The following is a 24,874-nucleotide window of genomic DNA, read 5'->3' on the forward strand; positions in this document are numbered from 1 at the left end:
GAAAGGATACTTATGATGTGCCTGGCGAACGCCTGGATTCCAAGCCATCCTCCTCCATTTCTGTGGCTTCAAGAGATTTAAATCTCCAGCCCCAGGACTCTACCCCTTCCGTCATCCCCTAGCACAGATGGCGCACTGGAGGGACAGGCAAGTGATTCTCATCCATCACACAACCCGCCTCCTTCCTCAAGCCTCAGGTTTCTCCATAGAAAATGAAGGTTTGAAACAATTGTTCTGTATTCAGGCACTGGCCAGTGATGTCCAGAGTGAATTGTTGGCAGTCGTGCTGCTGTGAACAGTCTTGCTGAGACAATTCTATGATGATCAACAATGCCTGATCTACAGGGTGTGATAACTTTCTCTCTGTGCCTCGGCGTCTTCATCTTCAGATGGGGGGAGAATAACAATCTACTTAGGGGCTTCTTGTGACAATTGAAGGAGATAGCATCTCTGAAAGTGCTTGGCAAAAGGGAAAGCCCTATATAAATAGGTCAGTACTATTATTAACGTCTCCAGAGCTCAGCCTTGGAACGAGGTCACATCACATCCTGTACCAGGAATGTATGTTTGGTTCCTCTTAGAAATGTGGTCACAGAGCTGCAATTTAACAATATCCATTTGCTCTTTTAAAATTTATTTTATTTTATTTTATTTGGCCACGCCATGTGGCTTGCGAGATCTTAGTTCTCCAGGAATCGGGACATGCTCCCTGCGGTGGAAGCGTGGAGTCCTAACCACTGGACCGCCAGGGAATTCCCATTTGCTCTTTTTTATAACTTAAGGTTGATCTAAGACAATGGTTCACAAAGGAAGAGATACTACCTCCTAGGGGATATTTTAGTAATCTGTGGGAGAGTTTTTGGTTGTCACCGATTGAGGAGTCCTCAGGCATTTGTGGGGGAAGGACGTCAGGCACACACAATTAAGAATTGCCCCAACTTCCACTGCTTTTGAGTGTCCCGTCAGATACTCATATGGGTGAAATTTTGATTATAATTACTTGAGCCTAGACTCATTTCTAATTCACACAAAAATACAAAAAGAGTTTTTGCACTGACTTTTCCAGGAATGAAATTAGCATGAGTTTTCATTTTGGCGTTATCTGAGTTGCCAAACGACAAACCTGTGTCCGTTAGTATTTGTAGTTGTCACATTCAAGGTAAGTCTGTGTAGGTGCAACTTCACTGAGATTTCTAGAGTAGTCTGACCAAGCATTTGCCTATTCAAATAATATTATTTTATTTTAAATCACCTCTTTTATATTAATTAGGGTATTCACTTTCTTTAAAGAGTAAATGTGCAGTTAGGATATTATTTGTGAACTTCATTTCCGAATAGTAAAGAGACGTTAATGTATTTGTTATAAAAAGGAAACATCGGGCTTCCCTGGTGGCGCGTGGTTGAGAGTCTGCCTGCCGATGCAGGGGACACGGGTTCGAGCCCCGGTCTGGGAAGATCCCACATGCCGCGGAGCAGCTGGGCCCGTGAGCCATGGCCGCTGAGCCTGCGCGTCCGGAGCCTGTGCTCCGCAACGGGAGAGGCCACAACAGTGAGAGGCCCGCGTACCGCAAAAAAAAATAAAATAATAAATAAATAAATAAATAAATAAATAAATAAAAAGGAAATATCGATTCTGAAAGGGTTGAGAACCACTAACATAAGAGATGTTCACATGGAATATGAATATCTGTATCCTTTGTAAAAACGCTGTTCTAGATATTATTACGTAGAAGGTCCCTGGCCAGTGCCTGAATGAGGTGTAATAAACTCCTCTTGTAGTTCATTGTTAGGAAGTTTGGCTCATCTGGTATCTGGTATAGGTACTTCCTTTTATGAGATAATGCAGGTGTGGAATTCATATGCTCCCTTTTTGCATCCACTGCCAGGAAGCTCACAGTTAAGTTTTGGTGCTCAGTTGCAGTGATTATCCCCAGTCCAGCGTTTTGAAGACAATGATTTCTTACTTCTCCAATTTGATTTCATTATGGAGCTCTTTAATCCTTCTGTAAATATTTACTTGTTTCTATGTCTCTTGTTGTCTAAATCTTTTCTGGAAGTAAGGGGAGCATAAGTAATTAGTTTGAAACTCAATAATCACATACCTGCAGTTGCCTTCCCAACACTTCCTGAGTCTGGCAGTCTAGGTCAGAGGCGACCGGAAAGCCTGAGGTAAAAAGGTTTACTGAGGGCTCGGGTGGTTTTGCTCTGCAGACTCGATCTCTCTTTTTCCTCTGCCTCTTCCTTTCAAAGGCTCTCACCCCTCCACTCCAGATGGAGTGACGGCATTGTGACAAGTGGAAGCAGGCTCCAGCTGTCAGGGTCCACTCCAAATCTTGGCTGGATCTTGGTGTCTGGGATAAAGGTGGGGTCAGAGAAGGGCACCCCAGCCCCAGGATGAAAGATGCCCAAAGCTCCAGCTGGAGAGACTCTCTCTCCCCAGACACTCTCCTAGCATCTTGTCTGAATCCCTCAGAGAGGAGGCTTTAAGCTTGGGCTGAGGCATGTGACCGACACCTTTCTGCTCCCTGGGTCCACCGGCCCCTAACTCTGACCTTGAACAAAATATCTCTCTGAGCCTCAGTTTCCTCATCCAGAAATGGGAACATTAGCTACCTCAAAGGGCTACTGTGAAGACTCACTGAGATAACCTGCAAGGTGCTCAGGCAGTGCTTGGAACATAGCAAGTACTCAGAAACCAGCAGTGGCTGTTCATTCCAATCTGCCCTGGATTGGTATGACTCATAGGCCTGTCTGCTGGCCCCAGCTGTGAGCTCCTGGAGGCAAGAGCGTGCATTCAATCTCAGCTCCTCATTCATAAGTTCAGTGACTGTGGCAAACTGCTCAACCTATCTGAGCCTCAGTGTTCTTATGATAAAGTAAGAATAATGAAATATACCTCAAATTTGTGGTGTGAGTAAAATTAACAGTGGTTATTTTGGGGTAAAAGGGCATTTGAAAATTTATTTTATGTTATTTTTACTCTTATGAGCATTTTCTGTTTTCTCTAGAACACATGCGAATTATTTATGTATTGAAGTCATTTTTCAAAAATGTGCTTTTTTTCTAAAAAAAAAACCCTTAAATTTATTGAGCACTCACTACATTTTAGGTATTGTTCTAAGAGCTTTACATACATTATTTCATTTAATTCTCACAACAGCTCTCTGAGGAAAAGAGTATCTTCACCTCCATTTTTATTTATTTATTTATCTATTTATTTATTTATTTGGTTGTGCCGGGTCTTAGTTGCGGCAGGCGTGCTCCTTAGTTGAGGCATGTAAACTCTTAGTTGTGGCATGCATGTGGGATCTAGTTCCCTGACCAGGGATCGAACCCCAGTCCCCTGCATTGGGAGCATGGAGTCTTAACTGTTGCACCACCAGGGATGTCCCCACCCCCATTTTATAGATGGGAAAACCAAGGCTTAACGAGGCTGAGCAATTTGCTCAGCTGGTTGTAAGTGAATCTATACATGTGATAAAATTTCATAAAACTATACACCCAAACACACACAAATGAGTGCATATGGAAACAAGTGAAATCTGAATAAGGCCTGCAGTCTAGTTAACAGTGTTGTGCTTATGTCATCATCCTGGTTTTGAATATTATACTATTGTTATGTGAGATATTACCATTGGGAGAAGCTGGATGAAAGGTACCAGCCACAGACCTGCTTTTTTTTACAACTTTGCTGTACACGGGCCTCTCATTGTTGTGGCCTCTCCCGTTGCGGAGCACAGGCTCTGGACGCGCAGGCTCAGCGGCCATGGCTCACGGGCCCAGCCGCTCCGCGGCATGTAGGATCTTCCCAGACTGGGGCACGAACCCGTGTCCCCTGCATCAGCAGGCGGACTCTCAACCACTGCGCCACCAGGGAAGCCCTACAACTTCTTCTATAGTTCTTCTTCTATGATTAGACTCACATCGTTTTTTTTAAAATAAGTTAAATTAAAAGTTTTAAAAAACTGTGAGTTTTTTAAAAGCTTGTCATAAGAATTACATGAGATAATGTGCCTAGCACAGTGGTTGGATGCAACTGACATTTCACTATATGATATTTTCTTTCTTCCCCACTCTGGAAGTGACTATTTTCATAGCTTTTAATTATAACAGCCTCCCTCTATTGTGTTTACTATGTACCAGGCCTATTTTACATGCATTGTTCCATTTAATAAAGCCTATGAAGTGGGCACTTTTATTATTCCCCTTCTGTTGTTAGGAACACTCAGGTTCTGCAAAGGTAAATCTCTTCTCCACTTGCTAGAAAGTGACCAAGCCGGGATTTACACCGAGGCAGCCAGTTGGTGACACTGCTTCCTGCCCCTCAGGGCCAGTTCAGTGTACTGCTAAAGGTCTACTTTGAACCTTGGAAATCATCTACTCCAACTGTCTCAGTTTCGGTGGAAGAAAACAGGCTCACAGGGGGGAGGGGCTTTGCCCAAGGACACCCAACAAGTCTGTGTTTCGGCTAGGATGAGAACCAGGTCTTTGAATTCCTAGGCCAGGGTATTTTCCAGGGCTCATGCCCAGGGCTGCCCTCCCAGACAGCACACCTTCACTGGCCCTGTCTGGGAGACCACTGATGCCCACAGACAGACCCTCACTCACCTCCCTCACCAACCTGTGCAGCTCAGGGCACTTGAGACCCAAGAGGGAGAAGGGCCCAGGGAGGGTGGAGGCATGGTGGCCCTCTATTTCAGGCAGCCTGGGGAGCTAGAGTAGTTGGGGCCACAGAGAGGGCAAGGGCAGACCCTCTGAACTTTAGCTGGAATGGGGGAGGGAAGGGAGGCTGTGCTTGTGAGGGGGTATTCATGCCAAATCCAGCGCCTGTTCCCCTCAGGCTCCCTTGAGTCACTTGCCCCTGGGGTTGGGACACATTCTTGAAGGGGTGGTCACGGGGATTCCCCGCCTTCTCAAGCCCTAGGCCAGTTTCTATTCTTCCTGGGACTGAAACCAACTCCCCCATCAGACTCGGCACCCAATTCCCAACTGGTAATATAGTGACTTGCTCCTCTAATTCCTGCCCTGGGAACTCCTTGGCCTTGAGAAATTTGCCCCAAGTCCAGACCTGGGGTTGGTGAGGAGGGCCAGCCTGAGTCCCATTTTTCAGAGAGGAAATGGGTCCCAGGTATCCAGTGGGGAGGTTGACATGCATTCAGATGAGCCTGATGGGTCTCTCGCCCCATCGCTGTTGCGCTCCCCCGCACCCCACCCCGCCAGGCCAGTCTGCAGTGGCTCAGGGCAAGGCGGAGGATCAAGGACCCCTTCTTGCCATCCCCACCATCTCTGCGCCCTAGTGGGTCCTCTCTGGGAAGCAAACCCTGCCGCTTGGCCCAAGGGAGCGGCCCTAGCGATCGTTTCCGCGGGGAGCAGCGCCCTCATGTGGCCTCAATGAGAAGCTCAGCTCATTTCCCAGCCCCTCCCTTCCTATGACCTCATTGAACAAGTATTTATTGAGTGCCACCAGGTGCTCTAGGGGCAGTGGTGAAGAAGATAGATAAAATACCTGCTCCGTGGAAGGTACATTCCAGTGTGTGTGTGTGTGTGTGTGTGTGTGTGTGTGTGTGTGTGTGTGTGTGTGTGTAGGGGCAGGCAATAAACGATTAAAAAAATAAATAAACAAGGCAGTTACTAGTAGTGATAATTGCCAGAAAGAAAATAAAACAGAGAAATGTGATGGAGAAACCTAGGACTCCATGAGTAGGTAATATCTAAGATGAGACGTAGGTGACAGGGATCCAGTCCTGTGAAGATCTGGGGTAAAAGCCTTCCCTGCAGAGAGAAGAGCCACTGCAAAGACCCTCAGGCAGGAACAGGCTTCACATAAGAGAGGGAGGCCAGTGTGGCTGGAAAGGAGTGAGCAAGGACAGAACGGTATGAGAGTCCATCAGGGAGGCAGGAGGGCTGGAGCCAGACTATAGATCAGATCTTATAGACCATGACAGAGTTCGATTATTCTTCTAAGAGTAATGAGAATGTATTGGGTGGGTTTTGAGCAGAAGAGTTATATGGCTTGATTGCCTTTTAAAAGAACCTCTATGTTTGAGTGAAATGGAAATGTATTTAAAAAAATAAAAATAAAAATAAATGAGGGCCCCTATGGCTGCTGTGTGGAGAATGGAAGAGTGGAAGCAGAGAGATCACTGTAAAAGGTTAGAAAGCTATTGAAATAATTCGGGTGAGACATGATGGCAGCTTGGAACAGGGTGACCATTTTGAAGTGGGGAGATGTGGTGGAATTCCAGAACTGCTTTGAAGGTAGAGCCAACAGGACTTGCTAATAGACCACGTTCTCCCTTGCACATCTAGTGCCAGGAACTCCTCCACACGCACACCCTAGCTGGCTCCTCCATCCTCATGGCGGGGCTGAGTTAGAGAGGCGGACCCCAGGCACACAGCTAAATTAGGAAGTTTCCAGGTGTTGTTGGACAAAGGAATTTAAGACTCAGGCATCTGTTCTTCATGAACTGCCTCCACCTTCCATCATCAGCCCATTTAGTGGGCAGGGCCTCTGCCTGCTATCTCCCTTCTCCCTTAGCCTGCTTGACTTCTATAGACCCAGTTATTTATTAGGTCTCTGTTTGTCCAAATGAGTGCCCTCAGGGTGTGTTGGTGACACTCAAAACAGTCCACGGTATCCGGTGTTTGTATTTGATGCAGAGTAGTGGGTAGTATAATCTGGGGGTCAGTCCTAAGACCTAAGCCAGTGATATATTCCTGTTAATTTACACAAAATGCAGTGGGGTCAGGCCGGATCCCACAGGAAATGCGCACCACCATTTTGCCCCAGGTTGGGCATTTCTGGAGAGCCTGGGAAAGGTCAAGCTAGCCTCACACTCTCAGGCTGGCAGAAAATGGGGAAAACAAGCAGGGGAGGAGGTGACTGGTTGGCTCTGGAGTCAGTAGGCCTTGCTGTTTGTGTTGTGCTGCATGCGGGGTGCATTACAAATGCAGCCAGCCAGCGGGCCCCTGGCCTCAGAACCTAGGAACACACCCGTCCCTGAGAGTCTGTGCAAGCCTCACCGAGATGAAGCTGCCAGACCAGGAGGAGTTTGAAGTCTCCAGTGCTTGTGAAAATATACCCACAGGAGAGCTGGACAGTGGCCCTGGCTCTGGCCCCAGCCCTGACGGCCCCTTAGACACAGACAGCAGGGAACAGGGGGTACCCAAGGACCCTCTGCCTTTCATTCAGCTGAATGAGCTGCTGGGCTGGCCCCAGGCACTGGAGTGGAGAGAGACAGGCAGATGAGTGGGACCCAGGCCAGTTTTACGGGGCCCTTCCCCTTCCCCCACTGGTGCCTCCTCCATGACTCCCAGCTCTTCCTGTGTGTGGCATGGTATTCTCACCCCCAATCAGGAGTTCCTTCCTGTGTTCCCCATTTCAGACCCTCACCCTCTATGGTGCTCAGCCTTCTCTGCAGTCTGGTTTTGAGTTCCCCAAGACCCAAGATGAAGGCTGACTGCCCGGGAGGGGCATACTCTGTACCACTGGGCCCGCAACTTCCCCACTGTCTCACTTTCCCTGGCTCTCCTGTGTCCCCACTACTGAACCTGGGAGAGATGCCCTCAGTAACATTGTCTGCCCCTCTTCACCACAGGTGGCTGCTGTTTGAGGAGAAGTTGGAAGTGGGTGCAGGCAGGTGGAGCGCCCCCCGTGCCCACCGTGGCACTGCCCAGCCTCCAGAAGCTCTGCAGCCTGATGGCCAAGGGCCTTGTCCTGCTGGACTGTCCAGCTCAGAGCCTCCTGGAGCTCGCGGGTATGCTGCGACCCTTTGCTGGGAGGGCCTGGGCATCCATGCCATTTCTATAAGATTTCCCCCACAAAGTTTTGGAATTCTCCAGAGCCCACCCCGCCCCACCCTGGGGGATTACCCATCCCCGTCACAGGGGAGAGATAGAAATGCAGAGTGAAGAGAAAGTTCACTGGCATTCCCTAGACTCTCAGAAGGGAAAGGGACCTGAGCAGAGGGCAAAGGGGAGAGTTCAGGGGCAGGGAGTTCGCAGGAAAGGGTGGGAGCCCCACCTCTGTTCTCCAGAGCAGGTGACCAGAGCGGAGTCGCTGAGCCCAGAGCTGAGAGGGCAGCTGAGAGACCCCCACACCTCATCCAGACCACAGGCACCAGCCCCTGCTGAGGTGAGAGGCCCCTCCCTGGGCCCAAGACCAAAAACCCTGGGGTGGGAGGGTCCCAGATCTCCCCTGCACCTTCCTGGACCAACAGTGGCCTAACCTCAGCTTGGACCTCAACCCAGGACTCATGAGTGAGAAGAAGCTGGGGTAGTAGTGAGGGGAGAAGAATGGAGGGGCTAGAATCACCACAGCCAGAGCTCTGTGAAGGGATGTTCTTGGTAGGCACTGTGCCAGAGGTCCACGCACAGTATCTTACTTAATCTTCACAACCACCCTGGGAGGTAATACCACAATTATCCCCATTTTAGTGATGAGAAAACTGAGGAGCAGAGGGGGAAGTTGTGCTCCAGTTTTCACAATTTGGCAAAGCTGGTCAGGGAGCCCTGGTAGATCCACCCCAAAAGCCTGTGCTCGTAATCACCGCATAATCCTGTTTTGTAGGAGCTGCTCGTCCAAGAGAGGCTTCTTACGAGGAGGAAGCCCCCCTGAAGGGACAGGTTTGTGGCACTTCCTTGGGCAGGGCTGGGAGAGGAGTTAGGGATTAACAGAGGTCCACCCTCCACTGGACGATTCCTCAGTCAAGATCCTGCCAACATCCCCTTCCCTGAATAACCTTTCATCCTCTGTGTCTCCTTGAACCCCAACCCAGTATCAGAACCCTCTGAGACAGAAGCTCCCACCAGGGGCTGAAGCAGGGGCTGTGCTGGCAGGAGAGCTCGGCTTCCTGGAACAGCCAGTGGGGGTCTTTGTGCAACTGCGGGATCCAGTGGTTCTGGGGCCCCTTACTGAGGTGCCCCTCCCCAGCAGGTGAGGCTGCTGAGTGGGGGTTGGATATCCTGGAGCCCAGAGAAGGCCTTTACCTGCGAGGGGATTAGGAGGTTCTTGGGTCCAGTTCTCTGGGGGTGGGGATGGGGACTGGTACTCAGGGAGGAGTGGCAGTCAGCGCTGCAAAGAAGGTGTGCACAGGAGTGTGTATAGGGGGTTGGTAGTGAGGTCAGAGGCAAGGGCTGCCCTATGAGATAGCAGCCTCTGACTCTCTCTGGGACCTGGTTCCTTCCTCAGGTTTTTCTGCCTTCCTCCTTGGCCCTCCCACACAGGGAAGGGGCCACCATGAGATGGGCCAGGCAGTGGCCATCCTCCTCAGTGACCCGGTGAGCTGGGCAGGCACGTGTGTGTCTCTGTGTGTGTGTATACGTGTGTGCGCGCTTGTGTCAGTGAGTATATGGACTCTCTACGTGTGATCAGTACAGCAGTGAAGCAGAGTGTGGCTTCATGTCTGTGAGTATGAGGACTGAAGTTCCCTTGGCTACCACCACACCTCCACCCCTTACCTAGCACAGGGCTGGCACACAGGAGGCACCCACAGATACTCACTGAATGCATGCATGCGTGAATAAATGCTTGAATGACTCGTCTGCCTATGTGACTTGTGTCTAGTTTTGAAACTGTGAAAATGCATGTAAGGGTGCAGATCTGTATTTAGTGCCCCTCTGTGCCCCTATCCCCAGCAATTCCAGTGGTCAGTTCGGTGGGCCACCAACTTTCATGACCTTCTGGCAGCCCTGGATGCTTTCCTAGAGGAGGTGACAGTGCTCCCTCTAGGTCGATGGGACCCAACAGCTCAGATTACCCCGCCTAAATGTCTGTCTTCTGAGAACAAAAGGTATCTGGGGGTCATCATGCCATAGAGATCCTTCCCCAAAGGCCTTGGGTCCAGTTCCACTGTTGAGGAGGGGCAGTGGGGTAGGGGAGGGGACAGGAAAGGAGCAGACCTGAGTTCTGCTGGACCACTCTGTCGCTGTGAGACCTGGAACCTTCCCCTGCCGGAGCCTGGCTTTCACTCTTGTTAGAAGGTCAGAATGTGATCTGGACCTTGTTGAAATGAGGCCCGGGTCTCCGCGGTCAGAGCCGCGCCCCCAGCCAGCAGAGACACGAGCCGCCGCCAGGGGGCAGGGTGCTGCGAACTCCGGCGCCGAGTTGTGGTCTGATCGGGGATCCTCAGCCAACTCGGGTTCCCCTTGTCCTCAGGCTCCCCTCGCAACTGTGGGAGCCCAAGAGTCCCTCTGCCCGGCGAAGGACCCCGGCTGAGGACAGGCACGGCCGCGGGCCGCACGTGGCCAGCCCGGAGTTGCGGCGGACTGGCAGGGGTGGAGAGCTGGGGTGGGAGCGAGGGTAGCTGTCCTGGGCGGGGAGAGGAGTCACACGGGCCCCGAGGTGTGCGCTCACTGTGGGGGGGGCGGGGGAGGCTCACCTGGCCCCAGGGACGTGGGATGCGGGAACCTGGATCAGTGATGACCCACGGGCGGGAGGCTCCTTGTCCAGGACGTGCGCCAGAAGGCCTCGTGGTACCCCAAAGACTTCTTGGACGCCCTGCACCCCCAGTGCTTCTCGGCCGTGCTCTACATTTACCTGGTTACCGTCACTAACGCCATCACTTTCGGGGGTCTGCTGGGAGAAGCCACCGACGGTGCTCAGGTGGGGGGCGGAGGTGGGCGTGTGGGGAGTAGGCGTAGCTTTGGTGTTCCACCAGCCATGCCCTTCCCCCTCCTCTGGGTCTATGGCTGGGCTGAGGAGACTCCTCAGAAGCTTGGGTTCCTAGGCTGAGGAATCCAGGGTCCTGTGCTGACAGGGCCCACTGTTGGCTTCTATGGGGTGCTGGAAAGCTTCCCGGGCACGGCACTGACTGGAGCTGCCTTCTGCCTGATGGCCAGCCAGCCCCTCACCATCTTCAGCAGCACCGGGCCAGTGCTAGTCTTTGAACACCTGCTCTTCTCCTTCAGCAGGTAGGAGAACTCCCCCACCTCACCTGACCCTCACTAGCACACCCTCAGCCTGGTCTCAGCTGGGTCAATAGGGGAGGGTGGAAACTGGCTCCAGGGGCACCTGACCTGGATTAGGTTGGGAGCAGAATGGGCACTTCCAAGCCCTGCCTGTCTCTCATCCCCCAGAGATCACAGCCTGGACTACCTGCCCTTCTGCCTGTGGGTGGGCATCTGGGTGGCCACCTTCTGCCTGGTGCTGGTGGCCACGGAGGCCAGCGTGCTGGTGCGCTACTTTACCCACTTCACCGAGGAAGGCTTCTGTGCTCTTATCAGCCTCATCTTCATTTATGATGCCATGGGCAAAATGCTGACCTTGACCCATGCCTATCCCATCCAGAGACCTGGCTCTCCTGCCTATGGCTGCCAGTACACAGACCCAGGAGGTGGGTGAGGAAAATAGGGAGCTTGGCAAAATAAGGGAGGATGCAGGAAGGGTTGTCCCCGTACTGTCCCCCTTAGTTAAGTTCAGCAAAATGCTGAGTACTTACCCAGTAACCAGCAGCACTCTTCCCTATTCTGGTTCTGAGTCAGATGAAAAATAGGTCAACAGAGCAGACCCAATATCTTTATTTCTGCCAGTGCTGAGAGAAGAACATTGTTGTATCTATGGGTATGGGCTTCCTAATGATGAAACCAAAATTGGATCAACTTACCCACCCAGTCATGGTTGCACTGGACAGGGACTGTCTCACCCTAGAGGAGCAGAGCTAAATGCACGCAGGGTGCAGGCAGCTTACTCCCCAGAGAGGGAGAGGAAGGGGCAGGGCCAGGCATGCCCAGCTTCTTCTCCCAGACTCACCAATCAAATAAATCACTGCTCTTCTCCTGGGCCAAGTTACTGACTGGGTGGAGAGGAGCTTGGAGTATTACACTTGCACATTTCCCTCCACATGGACCAGGATTGAGGAAGACGTGTCCTCTCAAGAGTTCCAGACTCTGTACTAGGCATGAACAAGACTAATTCTGGCCCCAGTGGAAACACACAGATTTGTGTGCTCATCCATTTGTTGGGTGTCTGCCCTGTGCCAGGCACTTGGGTTACAGATAGGTAGGGAATTTGAAGCGACAAGGGCATGAGGCAATTTCCTGAGGACAGACTTGGTAGTGATCAGAGTCAGCAGACAGATGAGTCAGAACTAAGAACTGTCTGGTTCAGCTGGACCAGTGAAATTAGGCTCCTGATTTGGGCTAGAGAAGGTTCCAGGGGAGGAAAAATCATCTGAATTCTTTTTTTATTTTTTTAAATAAATGTATTTATTTTATTTATTTTTTATTTATTTATTTTTGGCTGCGTTGGGTCTTCGTTGCTGCGCGTGTGCTTTCTCTAGTTGCGGCGAGCGGGGGCTACTCTTTGTTGCGGTGCGTGGGCTTCTCATTGCGGTGGCTTCTCTTGTTGTGGAGCATGGGCTCTAGGTGCGCAGGCTTCAGTAGTTGTGGCTCACGGGCTCAGTAGTTGTGCCTTGCAGGCTCAGTAGTTGTGGCTCGCAGGCTCTAGAGTGCAGTTTCAGTAGTTGTGGCACATGGGCTTAGTTGCTCCGCGGCATGTAGGATCTTCCCAGACCAGGGATCAAACCTGGGTCCCCTGCACTGGCAGGCAGATTCTTAACCATTGTGCCACCAGGGAAGTCCCCACCTGAATTTTTCTCTCCTTCCAGGAAATGAGTCTCAGTGGACAAGCACAAAGCCAAAAGACAGAGATGATATCTTCAGCGTGGTGAGGGCCTATTCCTGGGAGGGCCCGGGAAAGAAAGGGTGGAGACCAAAGAAGTCAGTAGTTCCAGGCTCTTCCCACCCCTCATAGGTCACTGAGGCCCAGCCATTTGCTATGGTTGCAGATCTCCTATCTTGTGTACTCAGTCTCAGTGGACATCAGTGGACATTTATTTCACTGCCCATAACCCCATCCAGGACCACCTCTCCACACAAGACCTAGGCCTGGTCAATGCATCCTTGCTGTCCCCACCTGAGTGTGCCCGGCAGGGAGGCCATCCTCATGGGCCTGGCTGTCATACAGTCCCAGACATTGCCTTCTTCTCCATTCTCTTCTTCGTTACTTCCTTCCTCTTTGCCATGGCCCTCAAGCACGTAAAGACCAGCTGCTTCTTCCCCTCCATGGTAAGTGTCACCTCTCTTTCTGTGGGAGAGAACTGGCTCTTGGCTTCGGGCCCTGTCTGCAAATGGGAAAGGGGGCAGAAGGAAGGGGATGGTGGCCTGAACCTGAGTGTCTGCTGGGTGGCCAGGTGTGCAAGATGCTGGGTGACTTCTTCTCAGTCCTGGCCATCCTGCTGGGCTGTGGCCTCGATGCCTTCCTGGGCCTACCCACGCCGAAGCTCACGGTGCCCAGAGAGTTCAAGGTGAGACCTGGGAGTGGAGGGCAGAGGGCAAAGCAGGGCCAACAGAAAGGACCCTAGAGGAGGAAGATGAATAGATCCCATACTTCTCCTCTAGTCTTCTGTTTTCTCACTCATAAAATAGAAATAGTATAATAATGGTCTCAGAGTTGTTGTGAGGACACATCGTGTGCCAGACACATAGCAAGCACAGAATAGGTAGCTACTATTATAGGTAAGGGGTTAAAAGAATGGGTTCTGGTCAGCCAGCCCTAGGTCTGAGTTCCACTTCTGTCACTTCCTAGCTGTGTGACTTAGGGAAGTTAACCCGCATTCTGAGCCTCAATTTCTTCATCTATAAAATGGAAATAATAAACTACCATAGTTTCTACGTCATAGGTTGTTTTGAGATTCACAGAAGATCATAGTGCATAGCACTATCGCATTTCTGGGACTGGCACATACCAAGACCTCAATAAATGCTAGCTATTGTTGTTACATGTTCTCCCTACTCTTGGCATGGCCCTACCCACTACACTACTCCCCAAATTCTTCTTGGCACCCACGATTGCCTGCTCTGATCCAGTAAAGCTGGAGCTCCCTGCCCAGGGCATGACAGTACACAGGACAAGGCTCAGCACTGACTTAGCACCTAAACTTTGCCTGTGCATTTGGAGACTTCCCCTCCAGCTTCCCTCATGGCAGGAGAGCACGGGGGCTCCAACTGAGGCAGCCTCAGGGGCTCAGAACCCAAGGCAGCAACTGGGGCCCTCCCCCGCAGCAGACGCTTGTAATCAGGGCAGACTCAGACACACCCAGGCCTGCCCCTGCCCCAGATCAAGGCAGGTGTGAACCTGAGTTGCCCAGCGCTGGATGGGGGTGCGGGGTGCCTAGGGAGAAGCTCTCTGTACATCAAGAAGTGTGGGCGGGCCTCCTCCACCACCTCCTCCTCTTGCAGGGAGGGAAGGACCCTGAGAACCAAAGTCCAAAGCCCCTAGCTCCAGCCCAGCCCCTAGGCTGGTCCCCCTCCTTCTGCCCTCTGCCATCCTTGCACTGGGATGCTTTGAACCAGCTGTGCACATACAGACTGCTCCCACCTAGCATTCAGTGTCTTAGAGCATGCGGGGAGTGGGGGGAGGATGGGGGGGGAGCTGTGGAAGAGTGCCAAGGCTGGAGTGTGCAGGTGAGGTGCTCTTGAGATACCCTCTCCAACCTGTCCACGGACTGCCCTTCCCTAGCCCACACTCCCTGGACATGGCTGGCTAGTGTTACCTTTTGGAACCAACCCCTGGTGGCTGAGTGTGGCAGCCGCCCTGCCTGCCCTGCTATTGTCTATCCTCATCTTCATGGACCAGCAGATCACAGGGGTCATCCTCAACCGCACCGAATATAGACTGCGGGTAAGGCCTGCTGGGTAAGACCCTAGGTCCCTAGCCCAAGGACAGGAGCTCCAGAGTGGGGTCCAGGCTCCCCCTTTCCCACCCCAGAGGACAGAGGGCCCAGATCTGGGCTAGCTTCATCCTCATTGCCCCACCGCTATCTGCAGAAGGGGGCTGGCTTCCACCTGGACCTCCTCTGTGTGTCCGTGCTGATGCTGCTTACATCAGCTCTTGGGCTGCCCTGGTATGTCTCAGCCACTGTCATCTCCCTGGCCCACATGGACAGTCTTTGGAGAGAAAGCAGAGCCTGTGTCCCAGGGGAGGCTCCCAGCTTCCTGGGCATCAGGTGAGGCCAGTATTCAGGAGGCTGGAATGAGACGTGGGCAGCAAGGTGGGGTATTGGGTACAGGGCAGAGTTATTTGGGCAGCTTAAATTGTAAGCTGGTGGGCTTCCCTGGTGGCGCAGTGGTTTAGAGTCCGCCTGCCGATGCAGGGGACATGAGTTCGTGCCCCAGTCCAGGAAGATCCCACATGCCGCGGAGCGGCTGGGCCCGTGCGCCATGGCCGCCGAGCCTGTGCGTCCGGAGCCTGTGCTCCGCAACGGGAGAGGCCACAGCAGTGAGATGCCCACGTACCGCAAAAAAAAAAAAAAAAAAAAAGGTAAGCTGGTGACTCCAGAGGGCTCTCTCACTGCCCCATGAGCGCTGCTGTGGGGTGAATGGGTGGGTTCTGGGCTCTGAGGTGGGTGAGTCAGGTCTTCCCCTCTCCTCCTTCAGCCATGAGACTGGGAGGGGCCTCCAGAGGAGCGTCATGGATATGAGTGTGGAAGCAGCCAGGGCTGAGCAAGGATGAGGTGCTACCTAATAATCCCCACTCAGTGTAGAAGCACCTCATTGATATTACAAAGTAACCATCACAAAAACAATTTTGTTGGAAACACAGTCTAACTGTCGAAAGTATGTGAAATCAACTTTGCAAATTATGAAGTAGAAGTTTTTATGTTAGTATAAAAATTGCTAATTTTCCATCAAAATAAAAGATAAAAACAAAGAGCAGCCCTGAGCTAGAGCTGCTGAAGAGGACTGGGACCCCCGTATTGAAGTGACCTGTCCCTTCCTCTCTGCCAACTTTTCACACCAAGCTAAGGTCCCCTCCCTGCCAGGTTACTGTCGAGGGATCCCTCCGCTTCCCTCCTGCCAGGGTCTGTTGTGATGTTTGGCCAGCGTGCCCAGCCTGGGCACCCTAGGGGCTCTCCCAGACCCTAGCTAACTCCTCCTTTCCCCACAGAGAGCAGAGGCCGACGGGCCTGGCGGTGTTCATCCTCACAAGAATCTCCATCTTCCTGGCACCTATACTCAAGGCACCTTAGTCAGACAAGCCAGCATCGGGGGCAGGGCAGTAATAATAATAAATATAGGAAGAACTGACATTGGCTGAACATTTACCACATGCTGGGCACTGTGTTAAGTTTTCTCCATACATAGTCTCATTTAATCCTCACATTACCGCTGAGAGGCATACGCACTTTAAAAACGAGGAACCTGAAGGTTAAAGAGGTTAAGGAGCTTACAAGAGACCACCAAGAGACCTAGTTTCTCAGATCTATCTGAGAACCCAAACTCCGACCCAGTAGGCTTTCTACCCAGTGGAGCAGGGTGCAGACATGCCACCATCCCCAGGGCCCAAGCACTACCCTTGCTCCAGACTCTCAATGAGCCTTAGACTAAGAGTGTGATCATCACAACCCAGAAAAACTTGGAGGCAAAACCCCTTCACTTCTCCCTCACCAGATGTTTATAAACACCTATTGTGTACAAGGCTCTGCGAGACACCTGGGAGAAGAGGGTGGGGAGGGGAGTAATATTGAAGGAGAATATGGAACCAAGCCCCTGTCAGCAACACATACACATGAATAAAAATTAAGCAACAAGTAACAGCAGAAAGGTTCAACAAGCCAAGACAGCAAAGCAGTCAAGGAGGATGTGGAGAATGGTTACACCAATTCACAGGCAGGACGACAAGAGGTTAGCGGAGGGAAAGGTTATGGAGGCTGGGTGAGAGGAGAGTAGTTGAAAGAGCCAGATGGACCGGATCAGCCGCTGACTAACTAGGTGACTCTCATTCATCAGATTTTTACCGAGCATAAGCCATGTGCCAAGCACTGTTCCAGGACTGGGGATATAGTGGTGATCAAAACAGATCATCCATATCTTGCATTCTGGTGAGAGGAGACAGATAAAAACAATTAAAGCTATAAACTAGGATAATTTCAGATAGTGATAACTTCTACGAAAAATAAAAGAGGATAAGGTGATTAAGAGCACCAGGGGTCTACTTTATTTATTTATTTATAAATTTATTTAATTTTTGGCTGCATTGGGTCTTCGTTGCTGTGTGCAGGCTTTCTCTAGTTGCGGCGAGCAGAGGCTACTCTTCATTGTGGTATGTGGGCTTCTCATTGCGGTGGCTTCTCTTTTTGCAGAGCGTGGGCTCTAGGCACACGGGCCTCAGTAGTTGTGGCACATGGGCTCCGTAGTTGTGGCTCGCGGGCTCTAGAGGGCAGGCTCAGTAGTTGTGGCACACAGGCTTAGTTGCTCTGTGGCATGTGGGATCTTCCCGGACCAGGGCTCGAACCCATGTCCCCTGCATTGGCAGGTGGATTCTTAACCACTCAGCCACCAGGGAAGTCCCCAGGGGTCTACTTTAGATTGGCTGGTTTCTGGGGTGTCATGACATGAGTAGTGAGAAGCGTGAGTAGTGAGAGGGATGTCAGGGAAGAGCATTTTAGGTGGAGGGAATAGGGAATTCTCTGGCAGTCCAGGTTTAATCCCTGGTCGGGGGGAAAAAAAGAGAAACATAAGTGGAGGGAATAGCAAAGCAAAAGGCCTTGCAAGGGGTAGAAGTAAATTTGGACATAGTGAGGAAAGGAAAGGGGGCCAGTATAGCAGGAACAGAGAGAGCAGAGAGGAATGTGAGAGAGAAGAGTGGTAAGAGAGGTAATGGGCAAGTTACTTAGCCTCTCTGAAATCCAGTTTCTTGATCTGTAAAATGGAGAAAATTATAGAATTTACTCCATCTGATTGATGTGAAGCTTCAATGAAAGCAGGCAATACAAAGTGGGTAGCTTACATGCTGGAGGCTGGAGGCTGGGGTTGGAGCCTGGGGGGGTGGGTATCTGGGCAGCTGGCAGAGGTGAACTACTTTGCCAGCTCTCCACTTCTCTCTACCAATTCATCCCAATGCCTCTGCTCTATGGCATCTTCCTATACATGGGGGTGACAGCAATTAGCAGCATCCAGGTGAGTCCATTAAAATCACCAAGTAACCCCACTCTTCTCCTTTTCTTTCCCGCTGGTACCTCCTGCCTGCATTTGCCAATTCCCCTCCTCTCCTCTTTTCCTGCCTCTCCTGGCCATAGGGACTCTGCTGCCACGCTGTGGTTGGGGAGGGGACCAAGGGAGCCTTCTGACCATTCCCAACGCTGGGCTTGGATAGCTAACAGTGACACCCTCCAGGCTACCTGAGTACACTGCTTTCCTCCTCCTCTTGTTCCCCCAGTTCACGAAGAGGGTGCAGCTATTATTGATGCCAGCAAAGCACCAGCCGGACCTTCTGCTCTTGCGGCATGTGCCTCTGAGGAGGGTCCAGTTCTTCACAGCCATCCAACTTGCCTGCCTGGGTCTGCTTTGGATAATCAAGTCTACCCCTGCAGCCATCATCTTCCTCCTCATGGTTACTCGGGGCAGAGTTGGGTGGTGTCCTGATGGCTCCCAGGACACTCAGCCTGGGAGGGTGGCCAAGGCCTGAATGAGAGGAAGAATCTACCCTCTGTCACTTGCCTTGGCTGTGCCTGGTTGGGAATCCTAGGACAAAGAAAGATGGCCAAGAGATGACTACAGATGGGCTAGACCTGGGATACCTGGTTCAATTCCTTTCCCAATCTCTTTGGGCTGATCAGCCACAGGTAGGGATATAAAGCCCAGAAGAAAACTGAAGACCTGGGAGAGGCAAGGCTGGCACTTTTGTTATTCAGTAAGGTGATAATGTAAGTGGCTTCTGGCTTTGTTCTTACTCACTGAGGAAGTTAAGAGCCATGGCTATTGCTGACAGCCCTTGGCTTTGTTTCTATCCCTGCAGTTGCTAGACCTGGTGGGGGTCCGAAAAGCATTGGAGTGGGTCTTCTCACCACAGGCACTCCTCTGGCTGGATGAGCCGATGCCAGAGGAGAGAAGCATCACTGAGAAGGGGCTGGAGCCAGAGTACTCATTCAGTGGAAGTGACAATGAAGATGTGAGCTCTAGGATGGGCCCTCTCAGGAGAACAGGGCAGGGGTGTGGGAGAGAGGTCTTCTCCAGCAGTTGCCCCTAAAGTGTAATATCTCTGTTAAGTCTGAAGATCTGATCAACACAATCATTCCTCTTTGTTCTGTATTAACATAGGCACACTGAAGGAGCGAGGGAAATTTTTTCTTCATATAAGCCCAGGGTGGGTGGAAAGGCCTGGGGACAAAGTCCTGATCTTTGTCTTAATGTGGGTTTATATCCTTTCACTCTCTGGGTTCCTTTTTCTCTGCTATCTGTCTCAGTCTTTTGTCTTTCTGTTCCCAACTCATCTTGGGATCTCTGTTCCATAGTCAGAGCTGATGTATCAGCCATAGGCTCCGGAAATCAACATCTCTGTGAATTAGCTGGTATGGAGTTGGGGCTCCAGGAAACTGAGCGTGAGGTAAGGGTGTGAGGAAAATGCTCCTGGTGTTGAGGATGGGGAGGTGCGGGCTCAGACCTTGGAAAGCTCCAGTGTGCTGAACAGCCCTGTTTTCTCTACATGCTCCAGTCCCTCCTGAACCCCCTAGTGGGGGAGGGGGTAGCAGAGTCTCTCCAGAGGAAAGAAGGAAACAAGCGAGGGTTCATGGGCTTGGCTCCCTGTGGCACTGAAGTCTGGCCAGTAGAGGGAGCTCAAGCTCACACCAAACTGGAAGGGATGGGAGGTGGGGAAGGGGAGGGTACAATGATAAAAGAATGGGAAGGAGCAGGGAGGAGAGGAAGGGAGGATAAAGCCTCCTGCAGCTTTCTTTGCCTTGGAGGCTCCTCCCATAGGCTGCTTAGAACCACACTCCAGACAAGTGGAAAGATTCTTTGTCACTTGCCCTCTCTGCCTTTCCTTCATTTTATTCATCCATTTATCAAAACGTTTTCTGAGTACTTTTGGAGTATCCAGGTACTAGAGATACACAGTGGTAAGATAGTCATGGTCCCTGACCTCAGGAAGTTAAAATTCCAGTGGGAAAGACAACTGTTAGAGTGGGATAGTGCTGGCTAAGGGAGGGAGAGGCTGTGGCAGCAGAGAGGCCTCCGATCTCTTCTTGGAGGGTGGTGAATGTCCAGTGGTGGGAGTTGGGTAGGGCTTCCAAGAGGAAGTGGTCCATAATTTGAAATCTGAAGAATGAACAGAAGCTAGCCAGGATAAGATGGAGGGAAAACGTTCTAGACAAAGGGTACAGTACCTGCAAAAGCCTGGAATTTTTTCCCTTGATGAAATGAACTCTTTGGGGCTCCACCTCGCCATGTCTCTCCAAGCCCAAGAGCCCGAGTCCCCACCAGTTGCAATGGAAAATTCTGGGGGCTGGAGGGAGACAGGGAAATCACGGGATGGCCCAGAACAAGATCTCTTGAGCTCTCCTTATCCCCTATCACGGCTTGGCTCTGTTCTTTGCCTTGTTGTGTAGTCCTTGCTCTGACCCCACTATGTCTTCTCTCTGTTCACAGGTATTTACTCAGGAAGTCAGGACATTGTTGGCCTTTGGCTTAACTGCCAGATGCTCAGTCGGCTGGGAACCTGGAACGTTGGGGCAGGACTGGAAGGCAGCTGGCCAAGACCTCATTCACTCTCCTGAGCCGGGGGTGGAGAATGGCAGGGGACAAGCAGGTTTGCTTTGTGGTTGGGAAAGTCTGGTAAGCCAGAGGGACTGACCAGACCCCATTCACTCTTTACACCCCATTGAAGGAACCTAAGTCTAGCAGCCCTTCCCATTTTGAAACTTCTGTCCTCACAAATTCTCTTTTATACAGTCAGGGTGTTGTCAGGGAACTCTTTTCAGTTTGCAAAAGGGAAAAAAAGTCCCTCTTTCCAGAAAAGTATTTCTCTATTTTAAACAGTTTTTTTACACATATAAAAATAAACTTTAGTTTTTTGACCACAAAAGTGAATGAGATTATTGCAAAATATTGGAACACTCCAGAATGTATAATTTTGAAATGGAAATCATCCCAGAGGTAGCCAGTGTTCACATTTTAGTGTATATTGTTCAGAGTTATTGAGTTCTATAACATGCTTGATACTTAATATGTGTTGGATGTTTTCCCCATGTCGGTACTACAAACATATCCAACATTCCTCTTGCATAGAATAAATAACTTTATAAATTGAAAAAGATATCATATATACAAAAGAGTATATAAAATGTCTTCTGCAAGTGCATGAATTTCTCCAGAGTATATGCCTAGGAATGAAATTAAAGAGTAACAATAAAAAGAACACTTGTGTATACAACACTCAGGTTAAGAGGTATCCTAGTACCTCAGAAATCCTTTTGTATGTTCCTTGCATACTGCACCCCTAACTCCCCATAAACACATCTGAATTTTATGGTAATTATTTTCTTGCTTTTCTTTATAGTTTTAACATCTATTTATGTATACTTATGTATTTGTTATTTTGCCTATTTTTGAATGTTATATAAGTGGAATCACAGTATATGAGTTCTCTGCTTCTTTCACTCAGCATTGTTTTGAGAATTATTCATATGGATCTGTGCAGCTGTAGTTTGCTTATTTTCATTGCTGTTTAGCACTCCACTGTATGACAATACCACAATTCAATTATCCGTTTTACTGTTGACTCAGAAGAATTCACTGCTGAAGCCATCTGGACCTGGTGCTGGCTTTGAGGAAAGTTAAGTTCATTCAAATTTGTTAATGGTTATAAGATTTTTTAAAAAATATATAGACTATATATTTTTAGGATATAAAAAATCGAGGTTAAGTTTAATTTATAATTAACAAAGGTAAAATGAAGTTTTGTTTCTGTTTTTTTCTTTTTTGGCCGCTTGGCTTGCAGGATCTTAGTTCCCTGACCAGGGATTGAAACCGGGCTCCCAGCAGTGGAAGTGCCAAGTCCTAACCACTGCACTGCCATGGAATTCCCAAAAATGAAGGTTTTTATTGAATTATTTAACAGCCTACAATTTTTTCCCCAAAACATGAAGATCCAAAACGTCCCATAAACAATAAACTGTGATTCCAAAGCACACAGCCTTTCCATTACTGAAAATGTTATCTTTATCTTATCTCAGTTGGTCCAGGGCAGGTTTTAGCAGCATTATTTTGGTAATTTTGGCTTTATGTTGGCTGGGGAGAATTTACAGGTGGTGACTAATAGGCAAATAATTTGAGAAGTTCCTCCCTTAAATGTTTTATAGGGACTTCCATGGTGGTCCAGTGATTAAGACTCCGTGCTTCCACTAAAGGGGACACGGGTTCCATCCCTGGTTGGGGAGCTAAGATCCTGCATGGCAGTGTGGCCAAAAATTAAAAAAAAGAACAATTGTTTTATAGACTTGAGCCTCCTCTTTCTATAATATTATGGCTATTTCAGCCCCTGGCAAAAAAGCATTTGCTCAATAAATGTTTTGAGAAAGAGTGTTTGAATAAATGATGCAGAAATGTTATGAATGCAACAGATGATTGTTAAATATTCAGTGAACATCAGTGAGAAGAGAAAATCATACTTTCTACCCTAAAAAATGAAAAGTGCTGTCTCTTTTGCCACACTTTCCCAAAATGATTTAAGAAATCTGCTTCACAGTTTGCAGCACTAGTTGAGAGTAACTTTTGGGGAAGGTACATAATGAAAAAGACAGTACATAGTCTATTAATATAAATTAATGATCCCAAATAAGGATCTAAATAATGGGGGCCTAAATCAGTTGTGTGTTTTTTTTTAATGGTGATGGAATATACTAAAACAGTGATATCTATATCAGTAAGAGAAAGGAAATATGAAGTATCAAGTTCTTAAATATAATTTTAAATTTTTAAATTTTTATTTATTTATTTATTTTTCTGGGCATGTCGTGCGGCATGCAGAATCTTAGTTCCCCAACCAGGGATTGAACCCATGCCCCCTGCATTGGGAGTGCAGAGTCTTAACCACTGGACTGCCAGGGAAGTCCCCCTTAAATGTAATTTTTTTAAATTGAAGAGTCCTAGTCTTCCTCTTCATCACATAGGCAGCACCTTTGAAGTAAACAAATCTGTAACTTGACCAACTTTTTGGAATGTGGGTCACAGTGTGACCCAACCCAGCCTCTGATGGTTAGCTTCATCATAAGCTCCATGGCCTCAGCTCTGGGAAAGACTGTATTTTTTTTAGCACCATTTTAGGTTCAGGATATAGGATTTTTAGGCTCTTTATTTCTTCTTTAGCCAGTTTTGGTGAATTGTATTTTTCTAGGAATCTATTCATCTTATCTAAGTTTTCATATTTATTGGCATAAAGTTATTAAAACCTTTATCTGTTTAATATATGTAGCACATTTAGCTATAGTCCCTTATCATTTTTAATATTATTTGTACTCTCTTTTTTTGTTCTGGTTACTCTTGCCAGAAGTTAGTCTATTTTATTAGTCTTTTTTTAAAATAAATTTATTTATTTTTGTTTATGATTTTTGGCTGTGTTGGGTCTTTGTTGCTGTGCACGGGCTTTCTCTAGTTGAGGCGAGGAGGGGCTACTCTTCGTTTGCTGTGTGTGGGCTTCTCATTGCAGTGGCTTCTCTTGTTGTGGAGCATGGGCTCTAGAGTGCGTGGGCTTCAGTAGATGCGGCACGTGGGCTCAGTAGTTGTGGCTTGTGGGCTCTAGAGCGCAGGCTCAGTACTTGTGGCGCACGGGCTTAGTTACTCCGCGGCATGTGGGATCTTCCTGGACCAGGGCTTGAACCTGTGTCCCCTGCATTGGCAGGCGGATTCTTAACCATTGAGCCACCAGGGAAGCCCTATTAGTCTTTTTAAATAATTAACTTCTGGTTTTGTTGATCTTCTCTATTAAATACTTTTTTACTTCATTAATTTCTACTCTTCATTATTTCCTTCCATTTCTTTAGGTTTATTCTGTTAATTTTCTAAGTTCTTAGCTCACTATTTTGAGCCTTAGTTATTTCCTGATGTAAGCACTACTGCTATAGATTTCCTTCATAGTACCACTTTAGCTGCATCCCACAGTTCTGATATAGTATTCTCATTACCATTTATTTCTAAGTATTTTCTAATTTCTACTATGAATTCCTCTTTGACCCACAAGTTGTTGAGAAGTACATTTAAAAATTTTCCGAACTTATGGTTTTTCCCCCTTAATTAATTATCTTTTTATAACGGATTTTTAACTTAACTGCATTTAGACATTTGTGAGGCTAACTTTATGACCTGGCGTGTGGTCAGTTTTTATAAATGTTCCATGTGTGCTTGAAAAGAATGTTTACTCTCCAATTTTGGGGAGCAATTTCCTACCTATTTCTATTAAGACAGCCTGCTAGTTGTGCTGTTCAAAATATTCTATATATTTCATAAGTTTTTTTGGGTCTGTTTGAACTATCAAGTACTAGAGGAGGTATGTTAATATACCTACTATGATAATGATTTTGTCAATATCTCCTTGTGGATATGTCAAATTTTGCTTTTATATATTTTTAAAAGCTGTGTTATTGGGTGCTTTCCAGTTTAGAACTGTTATACCTTCCTGGTTAAATGATCCATTTACTATTTTGTAATGGTCTTATTTTGTGATGACTAGGAATGCTTTCTGCCTAAAAGTTATTTTGTCTGCTAGAAATATAGTTAAATCAGCTTTCTTTTGGTTAGAATTTACCTATATTGTATATTTACATTCTTTGAATTTTAGTCTGTGTTTTTATATTTTAGGTGTATCTGTTATAACAAGCACATAGAGAGATATGGTTGTTGTTTTTTTTAACCCAATTTGACAATCTGTCTTTTAGCTAGAGAACTCAGTACATTTACATTTAGAGTAATTACTAATATATTTGGTTTTGTTTTATTGGTTTTCTGTTCTGTTTTTCTGTTTCTTTTCCCTTTTCTCATCTTATTTTGGATTGGTTGAGCTTTCTTGTCTTTTAATTTTCTTTTCCATTTTCCTCCCTCTACG

The 24,874-nt window shown here is 48.6% G+C and overlaps 1 protein-coding gene across 1 annotated transcript; it reads left to right on the forward strand.

Moving 5' to 3' along the window:
• The first annotated feature begins 7,027 nt into the window (after positions 1–7,027).
• Positions 7,028–19,346, forward strand: SLC4A9 (solute carrier family 4 member 9). Its single transcript, XM_067731948.1, is given in 25 exon segments — positions 7,028–7,242; positions 7,596–7,652; positions 7,654–7,757; positions 8,037–8,084; positions 8,087–8,134; positions 8,570–8,625; positions 8,778–8,935; positions 9,191–9,203; positions 9,205–9,279; positions 9,637–9,791; positions 10,157–10,288; positions 10,438–10,603; positions 10,778–10,911; positions 11,077–11,333; positions 12,606–12,664; position 12,702; positions 12,878–13,065; positions 13,191–13,304; positions 14,519–14,680; positions 14,827–15,005; positions 15,947–16,017; positions 17,888–17,958; positions 18,218–18,391; positions 18,797–18,949; positions 19,293–19,346. Coding segments are annotated over 25 exon segments (2,844 nt in total).
• Positions 19,347–24,874: the final 5,528 nt, after the last annotated feature.

The sequence above is a fragment of the Pseudorca crassidens genome, chromosome 3 (assembly GCF_039906515.1).
Source record: "Pseudorca crassidens isolate mPseCra1 chromosome 3, mPseCra1.hap1, whole genome shotgun sequence".
In the NCBI taxonomy this organism is placed as follows: domain Eukaryota; kingdom Metazoa; phylum Chordata; class Mammalia; order Artiodactyla; family Delphinidae; genus Pseudorca; species Pseudorca crassidens.